This window comes from Halichoeres trimaculatus, unplaced genomic scaffold (assembly GCF_033239565.1).
Source record: "Halichoeres trimaculatus isolate MK-OKI-2021-1 unplaced genomic scaffold, fHalTri1.1 fHalTri1_scaffold_23, whole genome shotgun sequence".
Lineage (NCBI taxonomy): Eukaryota > Metazoa > Chordata > Actinopteri > Labriformes > Labridae > Halichoeres > Halichoeres trimaculatus.
In genome coordinates this window covers 17,045,750-17,071,361 of record NW_027437201.1, presented here as the reverse complement: position 1 = coordinate 17,071,361, position 25,612 = coordinate 17,045,750, and the positions used below count along the sequence as shown (strand labels likewise).

Genomic DNA, 25,612 nt, shown 5'->3' with positions numbered 1-25,612 from the left:
AAAATTAACAGACACAGTGCCAGCCATTGGTTGAATCAGATTATATCAGTCTTCCTATTTGAAAAAAAAAATACACAAACATCTAGAATGCATTCAGAAAGCCTAACAGCATATATTCAGAAAAAGCATTACCATTTTTCATTGATTGTGTTAAAAACAGCCCAGCATTGCAGTGACAATATGCTTTAAAAATGTTATGAAATACAACACTTAACTTTTACTTTATTCTATTTTTCAAATAGATTTGCCTCGTTTGATTTTGAAAAGGCCCAGTTCATTTTATAAATTTATTTTATTTAATTTAGTTGTTATTGAGTTGTTCATCCATGTGTTAAACCTTAAGATGCAGCCATTAAAGTAATAAAAATGTATTTTTCTGGTTTTAAACTTCAATTTAAAGAAATTATGGAGGGAAAAAAAAGGATAAATCTGAATGATAAATGTGGTGATTAATATGGGGATTTGAATAAGTTATGTTGTGGTAGACTTGGGTTCGTCGGGCACTAGGACCCAGCTGCCTCCCGCTCCATGCAGCAGCTCTCCGCCGCTGCGAGAGGAGGACCAGAAATCTGCAGCTCACAGAATGAAGAGATCAAAATGATGCTGCCTGCAAAAAGGGATTAAACGTAAGCAATCTGTCGTCAGCTGCGGTAAATCTGCGGCTCATTACTGCTCTGCTTCTGTGCTAATATTCTGAATGACTGGTGAAAATATTTGGGAGGGCTGGGTTTGCATTGTTGGTACTGCAGGCGAGCTAATGACAGATGCATCGTGCTCACTTTCTCCGTTGCATTGGACGAGAATTGCAGCGGATGCAGGCAGGCCTTTAATGCGAGCTGTTGTTTTTGTTTCTCCCCATCTGCCGGTCTAGTCTGGGCGCCACCTCGTGAGGATCGGCTGCTGGTGGGTTTCGCAGATTTGCCACCAGGGTGTTGAGACCGGAGACATGCCGTCGCTGAGCATCCGTTGCGTCGCTTGAATGACCATGATGAAGACCGAATCCACATCCAAGAGCACCGGCTCTGGCTCCACACTCAGGAGCCCATCCCCGCACAGAAACGCGTACGAGGCGGGGATGCAGGCCCTGAAGCCCGTTAAAGACAATGCAGCGAATGGGGACCTGCAGGAGGGCCCCCGAGGGCGCAGGTACGGTTCTAATGTGCACCGTATCAAAAACATGTTCCAGCAGATGCAGACTACACCCCCGGCCGATGCAGAGGGGGAGGACGTCGCCAGGAACGCGGACAAATCCGTGCGCCTCACCCTCCCCAGAGCTGGGAGCCTGAATGAAAACGTGGACCACAGCGCGCTCCTGAAGCTGGGATCCACCGTGTCCGAGCGCGTCAACAAGTTCGACATCAAACCGGAGAACGGGCACCAGCGGGCCTCCTCACCCAGCTACTCCAAGCTGCAGGAGACACGCCGCATCTTCGAGCAGCAGCAGGAGAGGCAGCAGCAGGAGAAGCTTGCAACCACCAGGGTCCTCCTGAAGACAGACAAGGCCTCAGGCTTCCAGGATGGCAGACTGGACGTGGTGGCTCGTTTTAATGGCAGCACAGAGTCTCTGGACAGCCTGGACACCAGTGATGCTGTGTCCCCTACAGTCAGCCAGCTCAGTGCTGTGTTTGAACGAGCAGCCGAGCTCAGAAACAACCTCCACCGCCTCTCCTCCACCCCACCTCTCCCCTCCAGGGGGGTCAGCGCCAAGGTGGGTGTGTTGAACTCAAAAATAATCACAAAAAGAGCGTGCACCTATGCAGCAGCCAACAAGGAGGATGAGATTAGCAATCTGAATGGGCAAGAGGGGCCTCAAAGGGGCCAGAGAGGGAGGATGACACCCCCGTCTGGAGGCATTAATGGGGGTCAAACCACTGACACTTGTGTAGGAGAGCATAGAGAAAAGACAGTAGCAGATGCAGGTGTGGAGGCAAAATCTGAGATCAAATCTGAGGAATACTCCAGCGTAAAGGAGCCTAAGAGCACACCAGTTCAAGGTGACACCTCTGTGGAGAATGGAGAGACCACATACGAGAGGCAGACCTCTCCAAAGGGGGGTGATGTGCTCAGGCAGGAAGGGGAGATGGGTAGGGATGCAGAGGAGGACGAAGACAGGACAGTCAGAGAGGAGCAGTCAGGGAGGGACTCTGTGGATATCAGTACCTACAGCGCCGTGGGGGAGGACTTTGGAGGGAGCCAGGTGGACGAGGATGAAGAGGAGGAGGACGACCGCTACGAGCCTGAGTCCAGCTGCGTGGAGATTGTGGGGCTGCCTGTGGAGGAGGACCCGCCCCCTTCTAGAAAGATTCGCTTCAGCACGGATCCCATAAAGGTGAGAAGGGTGAACACAGAATGCTTATTGGGAAGTGCTTACTCCATTAGTGTTTATCAATATGTTCATTCAAAGACCATTAGTTCAATACCACTGATACAGAGTGAAGAAAGTGAAGCATTCCTGCATCTTTATGATGCTTTGATGAGCTGAAAGTTAAAGTAAGAGGGTTAATTTCAGCATTATGTAGCATTTAAGGGATTCTTCTGGGTAGATTTACATTTCTTTTTCAGTTTGATGAGCTTTATTGTGATTATATGTAACTGATCTCAAAATCATATCAGGGTAGACTTTGAAATGTAAGGAAATAACATTTTCTTGTCTAAAAGATGGAGAAGAAGCAGCTTAGACATCATCATCTTGCCTTTTTCAACACGTTTGAGTCAGTTTGTGATCATCTTTGTGTTTCATTTTTCATCCCGTCTTGTTGAATCTGGCCTCAAAGCTTATCCACCGTGACACACTCGCAGCCAGCTCCACTGTCAGCTGTTTTTAATGAACTCACTCAGCTCCTGACGGTGTCAGAATGATGCTGACATTTTGATTTCACCCCGCTCCAACACGGGGCCCTCGCACACACACCACCGTCACAGACCCCTCCCTCTACAGTAGCCAGCTGCTAATGGATGGTCCTGCTGCGTTCCTGCTCTGCAGCTTGACACGGGGCCCCAAAAGAGCCTCCATGTAAATACTTATCTGAAATGCAGTGGGAGCTGCTGCTGCTGCTGCGGTAAATAATTGCTGGAGGAGGAGGAACAAAGAGATCCGGGTAATTAGTCCTGTTTTTAGAGAGAGAAGTGGATACTCTGTGTGAAATGCGTGGTCAGTGTATGGGAAGCCGAGAGAGGAATGGAGTGTTTTTGTGTGTGTGTGTGAGAGAGAGAAAGAGGGAGGAAGTGAGAAAAAAAGAGCTGGATCTCCTCTCGGTCCAGAGAGATGAAAGAAGCATAGAGACGAGAAGAAGGAGGAGTTGATTTAAAGTGTCTCTGTGTATCTGGGGGTGGTGTAATGATCTGGAGAGCAGCATCGGATCCTCGCCGGCTCAGTCTCGCTGCTCGGCTCTGCCTGGAGGTCTGAGGCATACAGAGACTCTGCCAGCTGAAGTGGGCCCTGACACTGCACATAAAACACACATTCCCTCACGCAGAAAGCCATCTCAGAGACTAAGGGCTCCTGTCTCTTATCACAGCCGGTCATGTTGAAAGTTGCTCTTGCTTTCCTCTCATGGCTGCACATCGGAGAGTAAATTCTGCTCACTGGAGCTTGAGATTTCAAATCTTCTGAGTTGTAAGACAGGCGCAGAGGAATGAGCTCAATGAGGAATCAGGAGAGAATTAATTAACTATGGAAAACTTGGACAGTTTGGCACATGAACAGCAGATTAAACCGGCCGTCACAAATTAGAAAAAGTGACAGAAGCCAGATGGTTTGCATTTTTGCACTTGAAGAACAGACAGCAAAGTGGGGTTTGAGCCCATGAGGAATAAAGTTGATGTCTTTTGTAAAACAGATTTTAAAAAGTGGAACAGAAAGTGACCTGAAACTACACTCAGACATTTTTGGCAGCTCAGCAGTTTCAGCTGCAAGTTGGTTTTGTTTTTGTAGTTAATGGTTTTAAAGCACTTGTGAGGAACTTTGTTTTTTCTTTTTATCAGCTCAAGATGTGGAAAGTGTGTTTGGTCACAGTCAAATCTTTCACTCTTAATAAATATTTGCCGTGGAATATGTTAAAGACGGGCCCATAAACTGTCTCCTCTGACACCTACCCTCCAACAGTCACTAAAATCTCAACTATTAAGACATTAAATGTTCTGCTTTTAGTTTTGTTTTCATGTTTAGTCCGTAAAGAGTTATCAGTCTGTTTTATTACTGGTTGAAAACTCCTCACAGGAGCTTTAATTCCCAGGTCTGTTTGACTGGAAGAGTCAAAGAGTGGAGCCATGACTCTATTTTTCTACTCTTTATCTAAAATTTTCAGGCTTTGTGTATGGTATTTGTGTTTGTATATTATTTGTGGTGCTAATTGGTTGTTTGTTGGGCATATAGCTTAACTTTAGGAACACTGTGATTTTTTGAAGTCACCTGTCACCTTTTGTACCTGGATGAGCAAGGATGAGGGAGCTGGGTTGCTGTATTTTTGGTGTTTGTCATGAAATATTGATTTAGCGCGTTGGACACCATACTAGGCCCAACCTCAGCTCTGAGCCGTTTGTTTCCCAAAGTGGCTTCACCATGAGACGAATGAACACTGAAGAAATCCTAACCCAAAACACAAGCTAGGCTAACGCTAACAGTTGCACCACCCTCAGCACTTTTGATCAACATTTTGGGAAAGTAAAATAACTGAATTCTTCTTGCATTGTTCTTGTAGCCAAAACTACTGTTGATTAGAACTAATGTGTTTACTGACTGTGATGCCAAATGATTTAGCACTCCCCCTGCTGGCTGGCTGCAGTAAACAAACCCAATGGTGCCTCCATTCTAACTGATAAAACATAGATAAAACTATAAAATAAAAATATTTATCATTTTGTTTGTCAAATAGTTTCTCTTGTTGCAGCTTTTTGTTTAAGTGTGCAGTTTCCTGATAAATCAAGTTTTGATTAGATTTCTGATTTTAAAAAGATATGGACTTCTGCAGCGTTCTGTAACAGATTATCAGAGTAGAGGAGATGAAAAGTAATGAAAACTGAAACAAGAGTTATTGAAGTTTCTGTAGCCGTAAGTAATGAAGTGTGTTCGGAGGCTTAATGCCTGTTTTGGTGCATGGAGAGGATGTGACGTTGAGTGCTGTGGCACTTCAGCTCTTCACATTTTCATGGCGGTTTTTGGTTTCACATCTCACATAGGGCGGAAAAGAAGTCACGTTGTTGATACTATATATTCTCAGTGGTTTACAAGCTCACTGACACTAATGTTTGATGTGGAAGTACCAAGGCAGAAAGATGGTGGAGCTTCATTACCGCCCTGTTGTTGAGTAGCTTACTGTCAGATGTCAACAAAACAAGAAAGAAATTTATTAAGCGTGCAAATACTAGCACAAATCTTTATTTTCATTTGTTGTTGGTGAATATTGTGTTTTTAAAATCTAGCTAACCCAGATTGAATCAAACTGCCGTCATGCTGAAAATCCCATTAATCCCACATAAACAATGCCTGAGCTGTACATCCATCATGTAATGGGAATTGTAAATGCAGCATAAAACAGACAAAAACAGACTTCTATCACATTATTTTATCCTCATGAGATCAAAGATGGACTGCAGCAGGAAGCATCATGTGACACAGAGGTCATAAGCTTTAATAAAAAGACAGAATTTGGTTGTGACCCCGCAGAATAACCTCCTCTGGAGACCTTTCACACTGTATCAGTGCGGCCTTTGTTATGGAGATTGATGCTGGGGTGGATGAGAGTGAAATAAAAGGGTAGAGGGGGGTGTCGAGGTCAAATGGGAGGGGCGTTATTATGTGGCTCAAATGTCATGCGAGGGTATAACTGTGCTCTCGAGTCGTACTGTCAGTCCCTCTCTCTGTGCTCGTTTGTAGTGCAGATTTCCGCTCAGCTTTCGGGACAATTAAGTCTTGTTGATGTGATGGCGTTTGGATGTCTGGGCGCTCGTCTGGCTCAGTCCCCAATTTTACACTTAACACCGCTCACTCTCTGTCTGCATGTCTGTCTGTGTCCTCGAAATCTGTCAGAAATAGCAGCTCTTGCTCTGCTGCGCTCTGGGTGGAGTTCACACTACTCCCCTTTGTCTGCTCCTCCTCACGCTCCTTCCCTCGCTCCTTCTCCTTTCCCCTTTCGCTCTTTGTCACCACTTTCCTCCTGTTAGTAAAAATAGCAGCATTGTTATCGTCACAGACTCGCCTCGCTCTTTGGGGCCGCCTGCTTCACTTGTCGAACACAGGAAGCAGCCTCTCATGTCTTATTTATTCGTTTAGCATGTTTGTTTTGGCTTCTTGCGATATCACTCAGCACCCACGCTGTAGTTTTTTACGAAGCCTCCCGGCATGTTGTGAATTTTAATTATTCATCCGTTTTGCTCGAGAGGAAAATCTCCAAAAGGGGAGAAGATACTATCCGCTGGATTTTCACTCATTATTTTCCAGGCGCTAGAATCACCTGGTGCACTTATCACCTTGCATTCTCTTGCACTTTCAATCCCTCCATCACAGCACAGCTCACACTCTTCTTCGTGGGTTTTCTGCTGCCTACGCAACACCGACTGCACAACAGTCCTGCCAGGCTGCTCTGAGGACACCTATGATTTTCTTTCACACTGTATCATTAGCACAAACACTGGATGTTCCTATATCATGGAACACTTCAGGTATTCATTTTGTGAAATCGAGGAAAGAATTTGATTTGCTGCAAAATAACTACACACAAAAAGCGACCTTCGCCCAGGTCAGCCTGTGAGGGATTGCCTGAGGAGAGGTAATTCATCACCGTATGTCAACGTATCCTCAAACTGTCTATTACTTAGACTCAGCAGGCTGGCAGTATTTCATACTGTACATTACTCACAGCAGAGAGAGGTGGGAGACCAGACAGATTATCAGCAAGGTCACACTGCCCCACTTCCTCTCAGTCCTGCAGCGATGGTGGGTTTCAAGTGTAGCGTGCCCACTCGATCAGGTTACTGCGACAAAACCATGTTATGCAATGTCTCTACCTCATGCGTTTGCTCCTGAAACAACCTGTAATCATGTCGCCAGGGTTCAGACGGACGTCTGTAAGGCTGCAGAGTTGCTGTAGGTAGGATTTAGGCACTTAATGTTACTTACAGCGACTTTAATTGATCCCAGGGGAACACATTAGAGCTTAAAGGTTTAGTGTTTAATAACAAAAAGGTTTAATCTGTTTAAATAGACCCAGCAGACTGTGGTTTTCCTCGACCACCAGTCCCAGGCCTGTTTGTTCTAACTGTAAATGTCAGGCTTCAAAAATATGACACAGATTTAAAGTTTGCTGTTAGCTGTAAAGGAGTGTGATGGTGTGACTTATGTATTGATTGTCTGATTGTAGAAACACTGACAAAATAGTTTTTCAACTGATGTAGAGGAGTTAACTTAATGTTATCACTTTGACAGACAGTAAAATGCTCCCAGGTTTGTGAAATAGCAGTGAGTGGACAGAAGAGATCAGCAAGTGGTCTCTCACTCGATGCTCATGACTGCATTATCCGTGGACACTTATCAGACTGTGACATACCAGGATGTAAACATTGTTTCATAAAATTCCCTAATTTTACCTTGGTCATAAAATCTGTTTCTGTTAATCATAATTTATAGGTTCACTCATTATTTACTGCCCATATTGAGTCCGTGTTTGGTCTGAACCTCAGGTCCAAACCAACTTTTTTATTAAATAAGCAAAGTCAAATCTGTATTTTGAATCTCTGCGGTAATTATTGCTTGTTTGCTGTTAAACCTGGTTAACTGCGGTTTGATAAAGAATACACATTTATTCAGAATACACACACGCAGACGTCGCTGGTGTTTCAGTGTGAAGTGTGACCCTGTTAACTGTTGACTCTCGGCCGTTAATCGCGGCTGTCGTCGGCTGAAAGTCACTTGCTAGCATGGTCGCTATTAACGCCGAAACACCGGTTGCGCTGTAACGGTCGAAACTTGACAGAAGTTGCCTCTATTGTGCAGTATTGTTTTTGAAAGCTGTCCACAGGAAAACCATACATTTTGATGCTCCTAACAGGTTGAATTTAGTGTTGAAAAGACGCTAACTCGTCTGAAAGTATGGCGCTAAATGCCGCGTCTGCGTTCGAGATGCGTGCGCATCTCTTTGATGACGTAGACTGACAATCCCTCTATTAGGACACACCTCCTGAATTATTCTGTTAATGTTTCCCAATGGAGAACTCAAGCACACTTTGCCTCTTCTTGCAGAGCACTTACCTTGTTTGTGTTGAGAAAACACCAATAAATAGCACAAACTGACGGCTTTAGCTATCAATTCCTACTACACTGGTACTTTCCTCTCTGCTCCTGAGGATTTCTTGCTGGATCTCGCATAAATTGACCCTGACTTTGCCCTGAAAATAAACAAGGAGTTCTGGGTAAGGCAGGACTTTGTGGATTAGCTTACTTTACTTGTTTCAGGATGTTTTCAAGAGTTTTTTTTTAACTCAATTAACCAATCAGTTGTTATTTCTATGCTAACTAAATCCAGGGGAAGGTTATCTCTAGATGCTTTACAAAAATATCAGCTGCGTTTCATTCTTGTTTATATAATTAACAGAGGCCCAACATTTATACAAGGTGGGATTCAGTTTGATAACACAAAAAATAGTGTCTAAACCATCTCATTATTCATTTTTTCCCTTCAATTTTTTTTAAATGATTCTCCCTATTCTTCCTTCCACATTTGATGTAGAAGAGTTTGGACAGTTGTTAAAACTATAAATGAAGCCTGTCTTGGTTGTGGTGTAGCGTGTTTATCCTCGGAAAGACTAAACTTTAGGCAGATGGCATTGCAACCAATTGTGCGTCGTCTGTATGTGTGAATTATGTGATTGTGACTAAGCGAGAGCTAAGCAACACATGAAACAAGATAAGATTTTCTGTTATTTGTCCCACAGTGGGGGAATTTACAGAGTTACAGTAGCAAACATGAAAGTATAAAGTTAAAAACATCACAATAAATTGAATAGAGTAATATAGGAAGGAGGGTTATGCACATATGTTCAAGCAGAAAATAAATAATGTGTGTATCCTGTGTTGTGTTTATCACATCCTCCATCTTTGACCTTATTCTCATGCTGCCGTGTCTGTCTGCAGGGTCAGAGTTAAGCCTAAACATCACTGCTGACCAAAAGAAAAAAAAAAACAGACAGACGAGCTCTGGTGCCATGTAGCTGTCACTGTGACAAATCCACTGTATCCATTTTATTGGCTCGAGGGAGACGGCAGCCAGGACTGCATCTTTGCTCTCTGTTGCTGTGTTGCACATATCAGATCTGGATTAGTCTGATTTGGGAGCCGTTACCTGCCGCTTTCATGATGGTGTCATCAAACTGTTAAGAGGGGAAAGTGCTTCTCTTTTCTCTGTATATGCTCTGCTTGTTTGAGAGCATCATGCAGCCATTCTGACCCACAGAATGAGGATTTACTGCTGCTGAAATGCACAGAAAAGCGAGGCAAATTTAGCATCATAATCACCTTTTAAATCCTTTATTTAATGTGAATGCACAAAAGCAGAGGAGCTCACATTCCCAAATTAGATGAAGGCTAGCATGAGTAATAAAAATGATGCAAAGTTGGGTGATGCAGGGTTTGAAAAGTGGAAAGACGCTATTTTTGTGGTGAAAAAACCCAGGGCACCTCCTACACACTTCCTATTGGCTGAATCCAAAATTAGATTGGGTTTTTTGGAGAGTTAAGAGGGAAACAAACAGCACTTGTGGGCAGTGGATGGAGGGGGTTGCTGGTTTAACCACCACAGGGATACCCAATCAGAGCCTAGCTAGAGGGCGATGAGGCTGCTGCTGGCAGCTCCATCATTTAACCATCTCCCTGTCACGACAGCTGCGTTGTAAAATGGTAGTTAGCTGTCATTTGTGTGCTATTTTTAATACTTTTACAGTCTTAAAGAGTGTATGCTCTTAAAAGACACAAACATGTCTTGGTAGCTTGTGAGTGGCTCGTGCTAGCTGCCCACAGAGATTTAGTAGGACATCCCAGGCGGCTGGTAGCAGAGGGGAGGGAGGGAGGGAGTTTCCTGGCCATCTGTTAGCTCCTCTGACCTACTATCTGCCACAACTGGAGCAGCGTCCGTCTCCAGCCCAGCCCTTCCCACATCCCCTCCCCTCCTCCATCACCACCACCCTGCCTTTAATCCCAATGTTTATCTTCCAAAGATAGCCACCTCACCGCTCGAGGAGTTCATCTTTCACTCTAAGGTTGAGGTGAAAGGTTGCACCGCTCGATCTCATTAGCCTGTCTGCTCTCGGCTGAAAATCTCCTCCTGGAAGTGAAAGTGTTAAATCTCAATGAGGGTGTAGAAGATCGCTTCTGAGCTCGCCCAAGGCTCGAGGTCACAACGCATGGCAGTGTGTTTTTTTTACTCAGAAGCTTTTGCAGCATCGTGGGCGTGAAATGAGGGCACTACAAGCCACCAGCTGTGGCCTCTTGATCTTGATAACTGAAGGAGGGGAGCGGTGCCACGTGAGAGCAGTGCAGTGGGCACGCAGGCTGGGAGTGCTCTGTTGTTTTATTCTCTGTTACTTAGGATGCAAACAGTGTATTTTGTGTGTCTGTAATCCACGTTCTGCTAATCCCTCTAAATACGAAGGTAACCTAAATCAAAGCCATTAGACTTCAGTGCTGCTCCCATTCCTGTCTGTCATCAGCAGCACAGGCAAAATAATGTCGACAGTTTGGCTGCAAATCAATTTTTTTGAGTGATAGCTTCATTTGTCTTCTGCTGGTTGTTTTGACGGTTCAGTCCAACATTTATGGCTATTTTTCAAGTATACCTAGTGTAGGTGTCACTTTGTTGGAGCTGTCATGTTGTCCACAGTTCACTTTCACTGATCTGGTCCGAGTCGGTGATTATTTACACTCCTTTTCCGCCCAATGACGCATGATTTGACAGTAACACTGAATAAATCTGTGAGGAAGGGTTGATTGCATTTCAAAGGCACTGTCAAAACCCACAGGCTTTGCGCTGTGCGGCTGCCGGGGAGACGGGGCCCACACAGCCGAAGGGTAGCTCTGAAGCTACGCGATGCTACTTGGTTACACAGATGGACAAAACTAAACAGCAGAGAGAGAAGTGAGAGAGAAAGTCAACAAAGACTGGAAGGAGAGAGTGTGAAAGTGTTGGAACAAAAGGAGTGTGGAGAGAAAAGTCGAGAAATTGAATGAAATAAGTGACAGAATATGAGGAAAGAGGAAGGTTTGGTGATTAATATGGCTAGCAGAGCGTGCAAAGGTGGTGCAGCATGCATAATCACCTCCGAAGACTGAAAGTGGGGCTTTAAAGATTCAGCTTACTCTGTGTCTGTGTGAGTGAGTGTGTGTGAGCAGCTGCAGAGGGCCTCCATTAGCATGCTGGAGGTGCTTATGTAAACTGTCATGATGTTGGACCAGAGTGAATGTAGGAAGCTGAAACAGAGGCTCAGTCTTCATGAGAGCAGCTTCAGCGGTTGTGATCGATCCCCCCCTGAGAGTCTGATAAACATTACCGCTGTGAAGTGATACAGCTCGCCGGCCTGGAGGAAATGTCTCGGGCTGAGGCGGTCGATGCTTCTGAAGTGCATTATGTCGGCATTAACAACAGTGGTCGGTTATTATCAAACCATGTGTTCAGTTTGTGTTTGACGGCATCCCCACAACATCTGAGCGACTGGTCATAAAGTTATTAATCATTGAAATCTCAAATATTTTCATCATTTTTACTCCCACAACAATAACAAAAAACCATCCATCATTATATCTTTTCTACTTTTTGTCCACCGCCGTGATGCTACAATCCTCTACAACACATATGTAAACAAGCACAGAGGACATGGCCTTTGTTTTCCAGAATCATGATCAAGATATGCTGTATGTTTTTTGTGTCTGGTTATGCTGGGGTAAAACAAGGGGACTGGGGTTCTGTTCGACCAACGCAGGTGTGTGAATGCTGTTAAAAATGGCAGGGTTGTGTGTTTTTTTTAGGGATGGGTACCTTCCACATTTGAAACGATGTCCCAGTACCTTGCAATCGGTATCAGTAATCAACAGTACCAATTTTCTGTCCTTTTTTGTGTTAATGTGGTAAAAAATATCAATTTGTTGAATAATAAAATGATTTTTTTTTTCAATTTTACACATTTATTCTTTAATATTTAAACTTGTAGTGCTGTGTTCATGTCCAGCATGGAAATTTGCCTACTCTTCCACTCCATCACAGTCACAAGGATGTGTTTAAGTATCTAAGCATGGAACATTATAATTTTTCGTGAATCAGTATCCGGTACTTTTGACAGAATTTGGTTGACACCTATAAGATAACCTAATTTGGTACCCACCCCTATTTCTTGTGTTGCACAGGAAGTGATGATTCTTTTAGCCAATTAATGGACTGCTGTGTTTCTAGCTCCACCTTCTGGGGTTGGATTGGTATGTCTGGCACCCCAACAGAAGGTTACCAGAAAGTGGGATTAAAAATGGGTTGATGATTTGGGGACCTGTCCCAGTTTTAGTCAAGGGAAATGCCACAAAATGCGCTTGGACCAAACTGAACTGCTTGGTGGAAACAAGGCTTAAGTTGGTGTCAATCTATGGTAGCTAAGTAGTGACACATTGTGTTGTGTTGTACTTTTTTTTTGTCACTTTGGAGCATCATCCCTAAGCCAGAAGAGGATAATATTTCACAAAAATGTTTTAGTATTTTAGGGATTGAACTCATTTTTAAGCAGAAAATAATAAAGGTCAATCATTAATGGTCAATATTTGCAAATTACAGCATTGGTAATGTAAACAATAATGTTCATAAAGGACATAAAAGTAATTTGACTCTTTGTTTAGTTTCTGCTCGTACCTCTTTTTAATTTCTGATAATCACAATAATGAAGTATGAAGTTGATTAAAAGCATTTGGATCTAAATCCAGGGCAAACATGTAAGAGAACTAACCCAGTCTGCTGCGTTTCAGGAACAATCTCAAGTTTCTGAGTGATTCAGCATGCACTCCAGGGTGCACAGGAAGTGATGTGTTATTGTTTTCAATTGCCTTGTTTCTATTTTTAGAGAGGAATTGGTTTGTAGCAGAGCAGTGAAGCAGCTTACAGAGCATAAACCCCCAAAACCACAAAGCTGCTCAAAGTTTTTGTTAGTTTAAAAACAAACTTTAGCAGGACTGGGCTTCTCGTCTCGCCTTCTGATTGCTGAAACAGCCTGAGCGTATTTCCACAGAATTCCAAAGCTTTTCGCTTTTTTAAAGTAGCATCTCTTAGATTTGACATTTTGTGTGGAAAACATGCTTAAATTAGAAACACAGGAGAAAATGTTCCCTGGCTTTTGATGGTGTTGAAACTTGGCGACTTAGATTTCAAAAACATCCATCTACCAGCTGAGATTTCACATCACTTTAATTTGATGTAGTAAGAAGAGGCAGGTTGTGGAAGACATGTAGAGAAATGAAAAAGGAATAAAAAAGAAAGTAAACTTAGCAGGGAATTCCAACCAAACCTAGAATAAAAGCTTCAATCTGCCTTGAAACGTTTGAGATTCTTGGCCTTATCCCCTGACTCTGCTTGCTCCTTCCTCAGGTGTTCGCTACCTACCCCAATGAAGACTATGACAGGCGTAATGAAGATGTTGATCCCATGGCGGCATCTGCTGAGTACGAGCTGGAGAAGAGGGTGGAGAGGCTGGACCTATTCCCCGTGGAGCTGGAGAAAGGTACCTAAAGAGTGCTATATTCTCTCAGGACTCTCTGACTTGGTGGTCACTAGCTTCCTTCTGGCATCCATCCTACTCCCTGTGAGGCACAGAAAGTGCACTAGTGCAACTTTTACCCTCCACCCCCTGGTAACTCTCACGTTAACATATCTTTGACATTACAGTGCATTAATATATTTATGGGAGACTAAATATAGAAGTGTGTACAGGGCAGATTAGACCGGAAACCATATGTGACCACGCTCTATATACATACATGATGTGCTGCTGTGTCTGCTGTCTCTATTCATTAAACCAGTGCAGTGAAAGCAAGCAGAGAAATAATTACACCAACTCGGCACATCACACTTCAGGCGGGAATCTGAGTGTGAGAAAGATTCTTATCTAACTTTCAGGAAGTAAGAAGATAACTAAAGTAGGGCTTTATTATTGCAACACAATGTGAAGGACAGACTTTATCTCACTCACAAAGTAGCTTGTGTGTGTCTTTATTGTAAATACAAATCAATTATAGCAACATACTGAAGGCCTTTTACAGATTTAGTGCTGAAGGATGAAAGAAGTCACGTCTCTTCTGAATCTTGCATCGCCTCCAGTGAGTGCGAGGATTGATTTAAGATGCCAGAAATCTTTACGCATCCATTTGGCTTTACCTAAATGGGAAATTGGTCCACTGTGATAGATTTAATGCTATAAAAATACATATAGAGACTAGAGGTCGACCGATATGGGTTTTTTGGGGGCCGATGCCGATGCCGATGCTTTCCAAATTTGGGCAGCCGATGCTGATATGCATAGCCGATTTTTCCAATTTGATATTCAGGCCGATTGTTAAATAAATATAAATTTATCACATTTTTGTGAAACGCAGCAATTTCTGAGCAGCTAAAAGAAATCTATTACAACAAGTCGTGCCCAGTCCTCTGAACATTTATTCAGCTTTCAAAACAATGAAATATTTTGTCTGAGTAAACACACAATGTAACAAGCAGTAGTAAACATTCACACTCTTCTTAAAATGTCAAAAAAGAAATTTAAACTTATTAATATAATTTGAACAAAAGTATGTAATGTATCCAAGTGGTTCCACAAGTTTGAGGTGCTCATCTTTTTTGTGCCTGATCAAAAATTGCGTCATTTTATACAACGGATCAAAAATCGTTTTTTTAAAAGAAAATACGGCCAATGGCCGATAGAGACAAACGTCCAAATATCGGCCCGATATATCGGCCGGCCGATATATCGGTCTACCTCTAATAGAGACAGAGACTCATGGTACGGCCACACTGGACACAAATTGGCGAATTTAAACACGCCGCGCTAACGCCTGAGGCTGGAAGCTGGACTATTTTGACAAGCTGAGGGGCAACACGCTAACGCTTTACACTTAATCCCTGAGGGGCCTGCTGCCTCTCCCTGGTAATCCACCTCCACTGGCCCTCATCCTTGACCCCCGGACCCATGTTCCCGGAGGTCTCCCTGGGGATAATGAAGGGGTCGAGGAAAGAGAGGACCGCAAAGAACTTCCATCTTTTCCCTGTCTCTGCTGCTCCTGCTCCTTTTTTTCCTGCTCCTTCCTCCTCTCATTCAGGAAGGTGTCCCTGAAGCTTTCCATCTTTTACGACAAAATTCAACTCAGAAAAACACAGTCGGGCTCAGTGATGACCTGTGCAGGCAAATCCAGGTGGAAACGAATATTTACAGAACTTACCTTCAAAACCTGTCTCCTAAGCGACTTTCACCCAAGCCTGCTCCTTTTTGTTCTGGTCTCTCCAGTGTACGCACGTCTTATTGTATAACACTGGATGATGACATACTGCACAGATTATTTTCTCCTCCATCTTTCGGCGGGGTTGGAGCCGGAGCAGGTGGCGGGAGCGTCACACGTCAGCAAATCAATGACATCGGGGGGGGATGTCATCGCTGATTGGCTGCTGCAGCACAGCCTCACACGAATACGTGTCGAAAGTTCAATATTTTCTATTTTCTACTTTCTATTTTCTATTTTCAACTTGAGCGTAGAGGTGTTTGACGCCCCAAATGCCCTGTGTCCAAACGTGTCTTTGTATTGACTTTGTATGTAATCTTGACGCAAATTTGCGTCCAGTGTGGCCGTACCATTAAACTCATTTAACTGCCATTGCACAAAATACACAGCAGTACATTTGGAATGAAATGTTGTTGCATGGCTTCTTGAGTGTTGTCAGACAATGTGTACAATGAAGACAGCATAAAATATATAGATATATATGGCATATTAAATGAATACAAATACTATTATTAACACAAATACTGCCGATTTCCTTAATTTTGGGAGATCGGTGATCAGTGATAGGGATCAGTGATAGGTCCATCCTTACATATGGAACTTATCTTATATACCTCGGGGAAGGTCTGACAGCCAGCCATTGTTGCTTTTTGCTCTGAGACCTAAAATTCAGGGCACTTTATTGGTTGTTAAAGTTAAAACATGAAGATTTTATTATTTCACAGGTTTTGTTCAGTGATTTTTACTAAAATAAGACTGGAACATTGAAGGTATATGCTGATGGTTATGAAATATAAAAATAGAAATCGGTATTGGTAGGTCAGGCTTTTTAAAGATTGGTGATCAGCCAGAAAATTGTGATCGGTGCACCCCTAATAAATACTATAGATGTGAATATTTACATGGGATATTGCACAAAAATAGCAACAGTCGACCAAAGTAGCAGCAGTAAGTAAAGTTGGAATTAAGATTAAATATTTAATACATAATAAAGGTATATACAAAGAGATAAAACAGATGTGAATAATCTGGAAAGAAAGTGTCCATGCCGTTGTGAGGGTGGGTGTATAAGAGGCAAAAATGTGATTTGATGGGGGGGAGAATACAATAGCTCTCAACCCTGAGCACGACTTACCAGACCAGAAATAAAAGGCTGCTTTAAGGCTGTAGTGATTCAAGGTGAAAGAAGGGAAACAATTGCCTTTGTTGATGTTTGATAAGGAAGGAAATGCATTTTTGGGCCTCAAGGACACACACACAATGTATTTTGCTGGTAGCAGTGAATGTAAACATCACTGTGTTTGGAGAGGAAGGTCTGCAGGGGATCTTTAATGTGTTTACTGGAACAGCCCTTTCACTTCCCCGTCCAAAAATATCTGGATTTAGTCAACAGATGATTGTAAAAGTTGGGATTCTTATAAGAAATGACTCTTTCTGTCAGATGGCGATGGCCTGGGTATCAGTATCATCGGGATGGGTGCAGGAGCCGACATGGGCCTGGAGAAGCTGGGCATCTTTGTGAAGACGGTGACAGAAGGAGGAGCAGCGCACAGGGACAGCAGGTACGTTCACTCAGACTGACAGAGCCTCTGCTCCGTACTCCACAGGTCAGTCTGAGGTCAGCTCAGCAGTTGTAGCTTCATTTCCACCAACGGATGCTTCATTGTCCCACAAGTCTCTGATTTCTGGCAGCTGTGAAGAGCTCTCCCTGCCAAAAATCGGCGCTTTTATAAATGGAGTTTGGCTTGTGTGGGCTTTAGTGTAAAGATGACGGAGTGAGGCTGCAGCTGAGTTATGACTGTAAATATCTCTCCCACGCTGCCTCCTGCAGGATCCAGGTGAACGATCTGATTGTGGAGGTGGACGGGACCAGTTTGGTGGGAGTCACGCAGAGCTTCGCCGCCTCTGTGCTAAGGAACACTTCAGGAACCGTCAAGTAAGATTTCCTCTGAGCAGACGTGTTGTTTTGAATTTGCTTTGACACTTTTGTTAATTATTCAAATAAACAAATCATGCAACACAGGTTTAAAGTTTAATCACCACAACAGCAGCATGTTAATACAGCTGTGGCAGTTAAAAATTTTGCTTCGTTAATGTGCACGTGCAGAGAAATGACACAGATTGAAGCAGGCAAAGTTTCATTAACGCTCAATGTACTGCAGCGGTCCCAAGTTCAACTCCCGGTCACAAGTTCAGCTCCCGGTCACAGCCCCTTGCTGCTGTCTACTTGCCACATTTTCTCTCTCTGCTCAGCTGTCCTCTCTGATAAAGGCCAAAATTTCCAAAAACAGCCTCTAAAACTGAAGCAGAGAGTCAGGGCTCAACCTTTAGAGAGAAAGTTCAAGGCTCAGACGTCCAGGAGAAGCTCAAAGTAGAGCCGCTGCTCCTCCGCATCGAGAGGAACCAGATAAGGTAGTTTGGGCATTATACTCTGGGAAGACACCCGGGGTAGACCCAAGACACGATGGAGAGATTATCTCTCAGCTGGCCTGGGAACACCTCAGTGTCCCCCCGGAGGAGCTGCTCGAAGCACTGCAAAAAAACTGAAATCTAACTAAGTGTTTTTGTCTTATTTCAGTGAAAAATGTCTTTTTAGACTTAATATGAGCCACTTTCACTTGACCAGTCCAGAAAAATGTCTCATTTCTAGTTATTTAAAGACAAAAATGAAGTCTGAGTTGTTTGAAACAGTTAAAAAAGAATAAAATAAAGTCTCAACACAAGTACATTTACCCCACTGGCAGATTTTTTTACTCATTACAAGCAATTCTGACCTCATTTTTGCCTTTGAATAGCTTGAAACAAGGCATTTTTCCGGACTGGTCAAGTTAACATGGCTCATATTCAGTCTAAAAAGACATTTTTTACTGAAAATAAGACAAAAACACTTGGTAAAATTCATTTTTTTGCAGTGAGTGGCCTGCGTCAGAGGTCGTTGGTCTTCCCTGATGACACCGCTACCCCTTGCCACCTGACTTACTACTTACAGTTTACAGGATAGGCGCGTTACATTACAGGCAGGCATACAATACACTGGATAAAATGTGCCTCCTCGTCTCCTCTCTCCTCTGTCCTCCTTCCTGTGACCTGGAAATAACTCTAAGTGCCTTCTTGGAGGAAGTCTCAGTTCCTTAAATGTCTTTTAAGGAAAGAGAAGAGGGAGCAGGATGGCTGGAGGAGCTGACAAAGAGGATGCACAGGTGTAACCTTTTGTGTCGACCAAGAGTAGAGCCATATCAGACGCTTTGAATGTTAAAACTACAGAGATACCTGTTCCTTTAAATATGTGGATTTCATACGACGACAAAGCAGCGGATAAAAAGTGCTGCTGTGTTCAGTTTGAGTGATGTCTCTGTGCAAAGATGGCTCCTAATTACAGATGTCTCAGCAGCATCTCTTTTTGCTTCCTCTGCCCACGTCTCAGGCTGCAAGGCGATAAGAAGATGTTACGATTAGCATTATCACTCTGAGCATGTTTGCATGCTAATGTAACAGTAGTATTTACCCCAAAACACAGCTGTGCTCTCATTTAGTGTCCTTTTATCATTATAGTTTTGATTTTAGAGACCTCTTCTTCTTTCACTTTGACATCCAGCATTTTCAAAGAGACGACTTCCTCCTGATAGCCGGCCTCACTCACAGGACTGACTTCAACCACATCCTGCATGTTCAGCTCTGCAGATTTCTATCTCAGCTCTCACAGGGTCATGATTACAGCCTGTATACTGTCAAACGAAACCTTGTTATCAGGAGTAAATACAGCCGGCATCAAAGTCTGAGTTTGACGTACAGGAGCAGTATCTGTAGCCGTGCTTGGAAGCTTTTTGTTGTGCTCCTTTTGTCGTCCAACTCATCAATAATTCAGCCTTTAGTGGTCAGAAGTGAAGGGGAATTGTTGGTACGTCTTGCGAAGGATCAGAGCTTCCATAGATCGCTCATACATTATGGATTGAAGGGGTGCTCAAGCTCAGACCTATTCATCAAAAAACATCAGGCGGACAAATCGTCAGGGGGAGGAAGCGTGTTTGTGAACGTTTAATTAGCAGTTAGAGCTGCAGACGCCAAACGGCCGCAGGCGTAATAACATCTGTGGCTGCAGCGTGATTTACTGTATGTTTTCCTGTTTATGGGAGGCTTTTAATTGGACGGAGGCTTGATCAGGAAATATATATATGCTCCATAATGACGTGAACAATGAGCTGGAGGAGAGGCTGAGCTGAGGGTTTGATTTTAATCACAGAAAGACGTCCACAGAGACCGCCTTTGTTCTGGAAACAGGAAGTCCGTTTCTGTCATCAGGGAGGCAGCACATTCCTCACTACATAAATACATGACATCAATCTGCTGAAGAAGCCTCAAAGATATTTATTATGCATCAGAAACTCCACACTGTCCCTCGTGGAGCCTGTGCTCACAGTGCTCAGGAGGAAAAACAGAGCATGTATTATTTAGCGTGCACATACAGTGAAGTTTAATACCATATCATCCCAGCGAGCTGCTTCAGCATGTTCAGGGTTACTTATTCCTGAGCTGGCCTCCTTATCGTCCAAAATGCAGGTTCGTGATTGGCAGGGAGAAGCCGGGGGAGCAGAGCGAGGTGGCACAGCTCATCCAGCAGACGCTGGAGCAGGAGCGCTGGCAGAGGGAGATGATGGAGCAGCGCTACAACCAGTACATGGACGAACAAGAGGTGAGTGTCGAAAACAAAATGAGCCTTCATATGTTCACACTGAAACATGATCAATCTGGACTTTTTGCTGGAGAATGGATGAGGATGCGCCTTCAGTTGCAGGAGAAGTCATCCCCATTTGAAATAAATTGCTACAGAGGCCGTTAAGATGCCGTTTGGTGAGGTACAGGTTAGGCCTGGGACAATGGGCAGTAAATCAATTAACCGTACGATAAATGAAATGAGGCTAGCGTAAACACACAGAGTGCAGCAAGTGAGCCTCATGAGCTCATGAAGGGAATTCAAGTTAATGTAGTAGAAATTAGAAAAAAAAAAGAGATGATGGTAAAGTGAAACGCCACAGCTCCAGTGTAGAAATATTTCAGCATCAAACCAAATGAGCAAGGTGAGCCCATCAACACGGACGAGCCAGTGTGCAGCAACAAAAAAAGACAACGCAACAAACCCGCAAGCCCACCTAAAACACAACCACCCGACCCAGTTTTGTCGGAAATACATCACTTTAATAAATTATTTTACTTAGGTGCAGTTTCTGACTGTGTCTGTTGTTTTTTACTGTTTTTTTAAATGTTTTTTGTTTTTTTAGGGTATTCCTAGGATTTTTGATATTCCAATTACTAGGGGATGCATAATGTATTGGTACCAAATATCGGTCGATGTTGCTCATTTGTTAACACATTGGTATTGGACGTTGTGTAAAAGTGGGCCGATATATACTCATTAACTGCCGGCCATTTCCAGAGCATCTTGAACGATCTTTTAAGACCCAAATAATATTGTTTTCTCCAACTATGTAAACATCAAAACTACCCAAGAAGAGTGGACTCTCTTCTTTTATGTCTCTCTTCCTGTTTTTGATCCAAAAAGCAGACAAAACATACTTTTTTGATTGCGTTTATCTCGGGCACTCCATCCTTTGATCCTCTCCATGGTCGTCTTTTCTCACAATCGCGTCACTCTTTCTGTCTGAGCTGCCTTGACACATCATCTGTGCGGAGATTGTTTTTTTTTTCTTCCAATATTGAAATCAGTAAATACCGGTTATCGGCCATAACAGCGATATTGATATCGAATATTGGTATAGGCCAAAATTTTTACATCCTCCCGACCAATTACCATAGTAAAAAATACTCCCATGGAATCAAATGTTATTGCATTTGAAATGGTGTATTGCATTATATTGATATATTATTTTTTAATACTGGTTATTTTGGTCACAGTATAATATTTTCAATAATATTGTTTATTATCATTAATTAAAAAAATATATGTATATAACATCCAGCAAAATTTATCAGTACAGGTGCACAAAAAAACAATAAATTTAACACCTAGATGATAAGAAGAGAGTAAACCTCTACCTGCCTATTGGATCATCTGACTTTATGTAACTTTCCACTTGAAACTTTTGTGTGTTGTTGGTTCCTCTTTAGGATTATGAAACTCATTCCAGTATCAGGCTGAACAGAAGTGACCCTCTCTGCTGAGGTTAGGACGGTCATGTGTTCCTCCCTCTGGCCCAAAGCCTCAGTGTTTTTGTGTCCAGCGTATAGCATCAAACGATAAGCTCTGATCCCAAATGAGGACGGATCAGGATGAATGGAGCAGGTCGCCCTCGGGTGCTCTGTGTTTTGTTAATCCTTATGTTTCTGATTTCCCTTTTTTAAGGTTTACATAAACCGACCACATGCTCAAAAGGAACGAGGTAGTTTCAGAGCATGATCGAACAGGAGGGATGATGCCTCATTCACGTCAGGATTTAGAGAAGGAAAAAAGGCTGCTGTGGGCGTCAGCACCATCTAGTGTCCATTTGGTCACAGCATCAAAATATGTGGTTATAAAACACATTTCTTGGCTCTTTACCTTCACTTTTCTCTTCAGGGTGGGGAATATGGCACAGATGAAGAGGAGGATGACGATGAGGAGGTCAGCCCGCCGTATCCCAGCGCCATCGAGGTGTTTGACTTGGCAGAGAACGAGGACATGTCGCCTCTGGAGACGGATCCTGAGAAACTGGCTCATAAATACAAAGAGGTGAGGAGGGAGCTCTTTAATTTGAGTGTTTCTGTTTAATCACAGATGTATTTTCTCTGATGGAAACTAACACGTGTGTTTAAAAATGTTGTTTCTCTCCAGCTCCAAATAAAGCATGCGGTGACGCAGGCTGAGATCCAGCAGCTGAAACGAAAGGTAAACGACTGAATATGATGAATCCATGGATGACTGTTGATGGTCAAATCTAAAGATGGAGGTGAGCACAGTTTGTTTTTTTAACGTGGATGTTTCACCTGTTTCCAGCTGCACCACGCGGAGCAGGAGAAGCAGCGTTGGCGTATGGATAAAGCTCAGCTGGAGACCACCCTGCAGGAGAACAAAGAGCGCATGGAGAAGCTGGAAGGATACTGGATGGAGGCTCAGAGTCTGTGCCAGGCCGTGGACGAGCACCTGAAGGAGACTCAGTCTCAGTATCAAGCCCTGGAGCGCAAGTACAGCAAAGCTAAACGGCTGATCAAGGAGTACCAGCAGAAGTAAGATGAGCTGAGAGTGCAAACAAGAGCTAAGGGAGCTGCAGGGTGAAAGTCTGACTCTGTGATCTGCTGCTTCTCTACAGGGAGATCGAGTACCTGAAGAAGGAGACCCAGCGGTGTGCACAAGTCGGAGAGGAGGCGTCTCTGCTGAAGGAGGAGTCAGGGCAGCTCCAAGAGCAGGTGAGGGCAGTGACCACCTGAGAGTCTGATGTTTGCTGGATGGATGGCGTCTGTTAAGATTCTGAAAAGTCAGAAATTGTCCTTAAATCACTTTCTAAAGTTCCCACTCTCTCAGTATGGTCAGTAATTGTTGAGTTTCCAGCTGTTAAACCCAACACTCCTCTCTGAGTCCGTTTATCTCTGTGTGTCCGGAGGAAAAATGTTCTGTTGGAGAATCAATCACCTTCCTCTGAGCCAGAGGAGACGACACGCTGAGCAGAACTTGTTCTTTGGTGAAGTTAATCCGTGCCGCACAGCAATCTCTTTGTCTAAGCTCTGCCTTCAGCGGTGAATGAAATCCTGCTCGAATAATCTCAAAGAAAGACTTTGTACCAATTTTTCCTTCATGAATTAGCATTTTTTTGTGTTAAAGGAAGAAGTAGTGAAAGTGGAGCTGAATTTCTGACTTTGGCTGAAGTTGTGCAGTGTTTGCGCTCACTGTGGTCCCTATAAATCCATCCTTACATGACTTTCATTTCTCTCTTCTGTTCCCAGGTGGCTGATCTGGAGTGCAGGGTGGAGGAGCTGAAATCTGAGCCTCTATAAAAGCCTTTTCTCTTTACTTATCATGATGAGCAGAACTTCAGCAGAAGGAAGTGTTACTGTACTGACTTTGACCTGCAGGGTATTTCTGGGTCAGTGGTCACGTCCCCTCTTTGTGCCCTGAGACGTCGTATTTTTAACCCTTTTAACCAAGTTTTTCTGTTAACATTCACGGAAAACGTGAAGCTCGGTTCTTATCATCACAAAGACGGACTCTATGGAGCTTTAGGTGTTACTTTTCCTTTTTTCATTTCCAGTATTTAACCTTTTCATTTGTCGTTTTGTGACAGACCAAGCTGTTGCTTTTATTTGCCAAAAAACAAACTCCTTTTTTTTTCTTTCTTTCTTTCCTCCGCCTAGTTTTGTGTGCTTTTCTTTCTCTCGAGTGTGTACAGATGTGATACTGTGTGGTTTAACAATCAGTTGGTTTGTAAAAAATTTTAATATGTGTATAACATTTAACATAATATAAACTAATGAGATTGAGGGGTTGTTGTATATTTTACGTGATGAAGATGTGTACATTGGGACGGAGATTGCACTGAAGAAGACATCGACGAGATGCTTCGCTGGAACGCAGGAAGGAAATGGGAAACGAGCGTGACTTGTCTTAGAATTTGTACAAACAGTAACCCAACCTTCGTAGGGGTCTTGTCACTTAACCTTGAGAACCACCTGCTGCCTACCTTTCAGAAGTGTTTGTGTGTTTTTTTTTACACATTCAGACTCATTCATGAGCGTCCGATTCCTCTGGTTTCAACCCCCTCGTTCCCTTCGTAATGAAGGACCACACAGAAACAAGCCTCCAGAACTGCTGTGCCACAGACAAAAACGGATCTTTTTCCCTTAAAATGGATGTTGTTGAGGATTTGTGTAACTGGTATTAGTTAGGACTACTGATATAAGAAACATGACTGGGACTGGACGTTAAAGGAGACTACCAGCAGCAGAGTCACTGCTTTGTGAAGCTCGTGTCTCTAACCAGCAGCTGCACTTTGACACCGCTGTGTGTAGCACATGGAAAACACTGCCAGGTTTATACCTGTTTCAATTTCCGCACAGTTTGAAATGAAATTGAGTCTACTTGTGTCAACTGTAATACCAGTATGTTTGTATAGTTCAGGTTAAGACTGAAATATTTTAATTTTACTTAATATTTATAATATAGTCAAGGTGGAACTTTGAGCTAACACGGACAAAAACTGACAAAAGCAATGCAAACAGTCGTGTAATAGACAGTTAGACTGTGTCATGTATAAAAGAAGTAGATCTGGATAATTACAAAATAAGATTAATGAATTGAAAATAAAAAACAGGCATGGTTATGAGTATTTTCATAATATTAAGGCTTGTACAGTGCACATGCTTTGCATTGTATGTTTTGTGGAATAAATGGTCAACAGTGATGGACGTACGGGTCGGCTTTATTTCAAAACTTTACACTTTATATGATCTGAGGTGTGTTTGGTTCATAATTTAACAGATTTATTCCCTCCTTTTCCTGCAGGTTGGGCTCAAACCTCTGTTTAATCCAGTGTCCAGAGGATTACATATAACTGTACAGAGGAGCAATTTAAATATGATGTTTTACTAGTTTTTCAGTGTTAAGCTACATTCATTTGTCAGACACATCCAAAAAAAAACTAGAGATGCACCGATCAAACTTTTCTGGTCCAAATACCAATACCTGGGCTTTGGGTATTGACCGATGCTCTACTGTGGGATAAGACTGGTAATGTAAAATGAGTACATACGGAAATACTGAAGTTAATATTATTTAAACAACAAGTTTTTAAATGTTTAACAGCAGTTTGGTTAAAGAAAAGCTTCAGAATTTAAAGAAATGACTATTTGATTGTAAATATTTATACCCTGCATACTAGATGATTAGCTTTGGTGTCAGGTTTGGATCCTTTCCCAACGATACCCAATCCAGCTTTGAGAGGCTGGATTGGAGTCGATACCCGATACCAGGATCTGATCGGTGCATCCCTGAAAAAAAAACAAATCTGCATTTTTCAAATCTCCTGTCTAGACATGCACCGATTGAGTGACGATTTCCTTGATTTTGAGGGATTGGTTATCAGGGGTCGATGATCAGCCCATTCTTACACCCATCCATCCAAA

General features: G+C 43.0%; 1 protein-coding gene across 1 annotated transcript; it reads left to right on the top strand.

Moving 5' to 3' along the window:
- Window positions 1–520: 520 nt before the first annotated feature.
- Window positions 521–24,891, top strand: LOC141785029 (neurabin-2-like). The gene is made up of 11 exons (XM_074663099.1): window positions 521–626; window positions 872–2,329; window positions 13,605–13,737; window positions 16,947–17,067; window positions 17,337–17,441; window positions 20,063–20,195; window positions 22,077–22,229; window positions 22,332–22,385; window positions 22,494–22,723; window positions 22,807–22,903; window positions 23,438–24,891. The coding sequence occupies exons 2-11, from the start codon at window positions 980–982 to the stop codon at window positions 23,486–23,488; spliced, it is 2,427 nt and encodes an 808-aa protein (XP_074519200.1). The 5' UTR covers window positions 521–626; window positions 872–979; the 3' UTR covers window positions 23,489–24,891.
- Window positions 24,892–25,612: the final 721 nt, after the last annotated feature.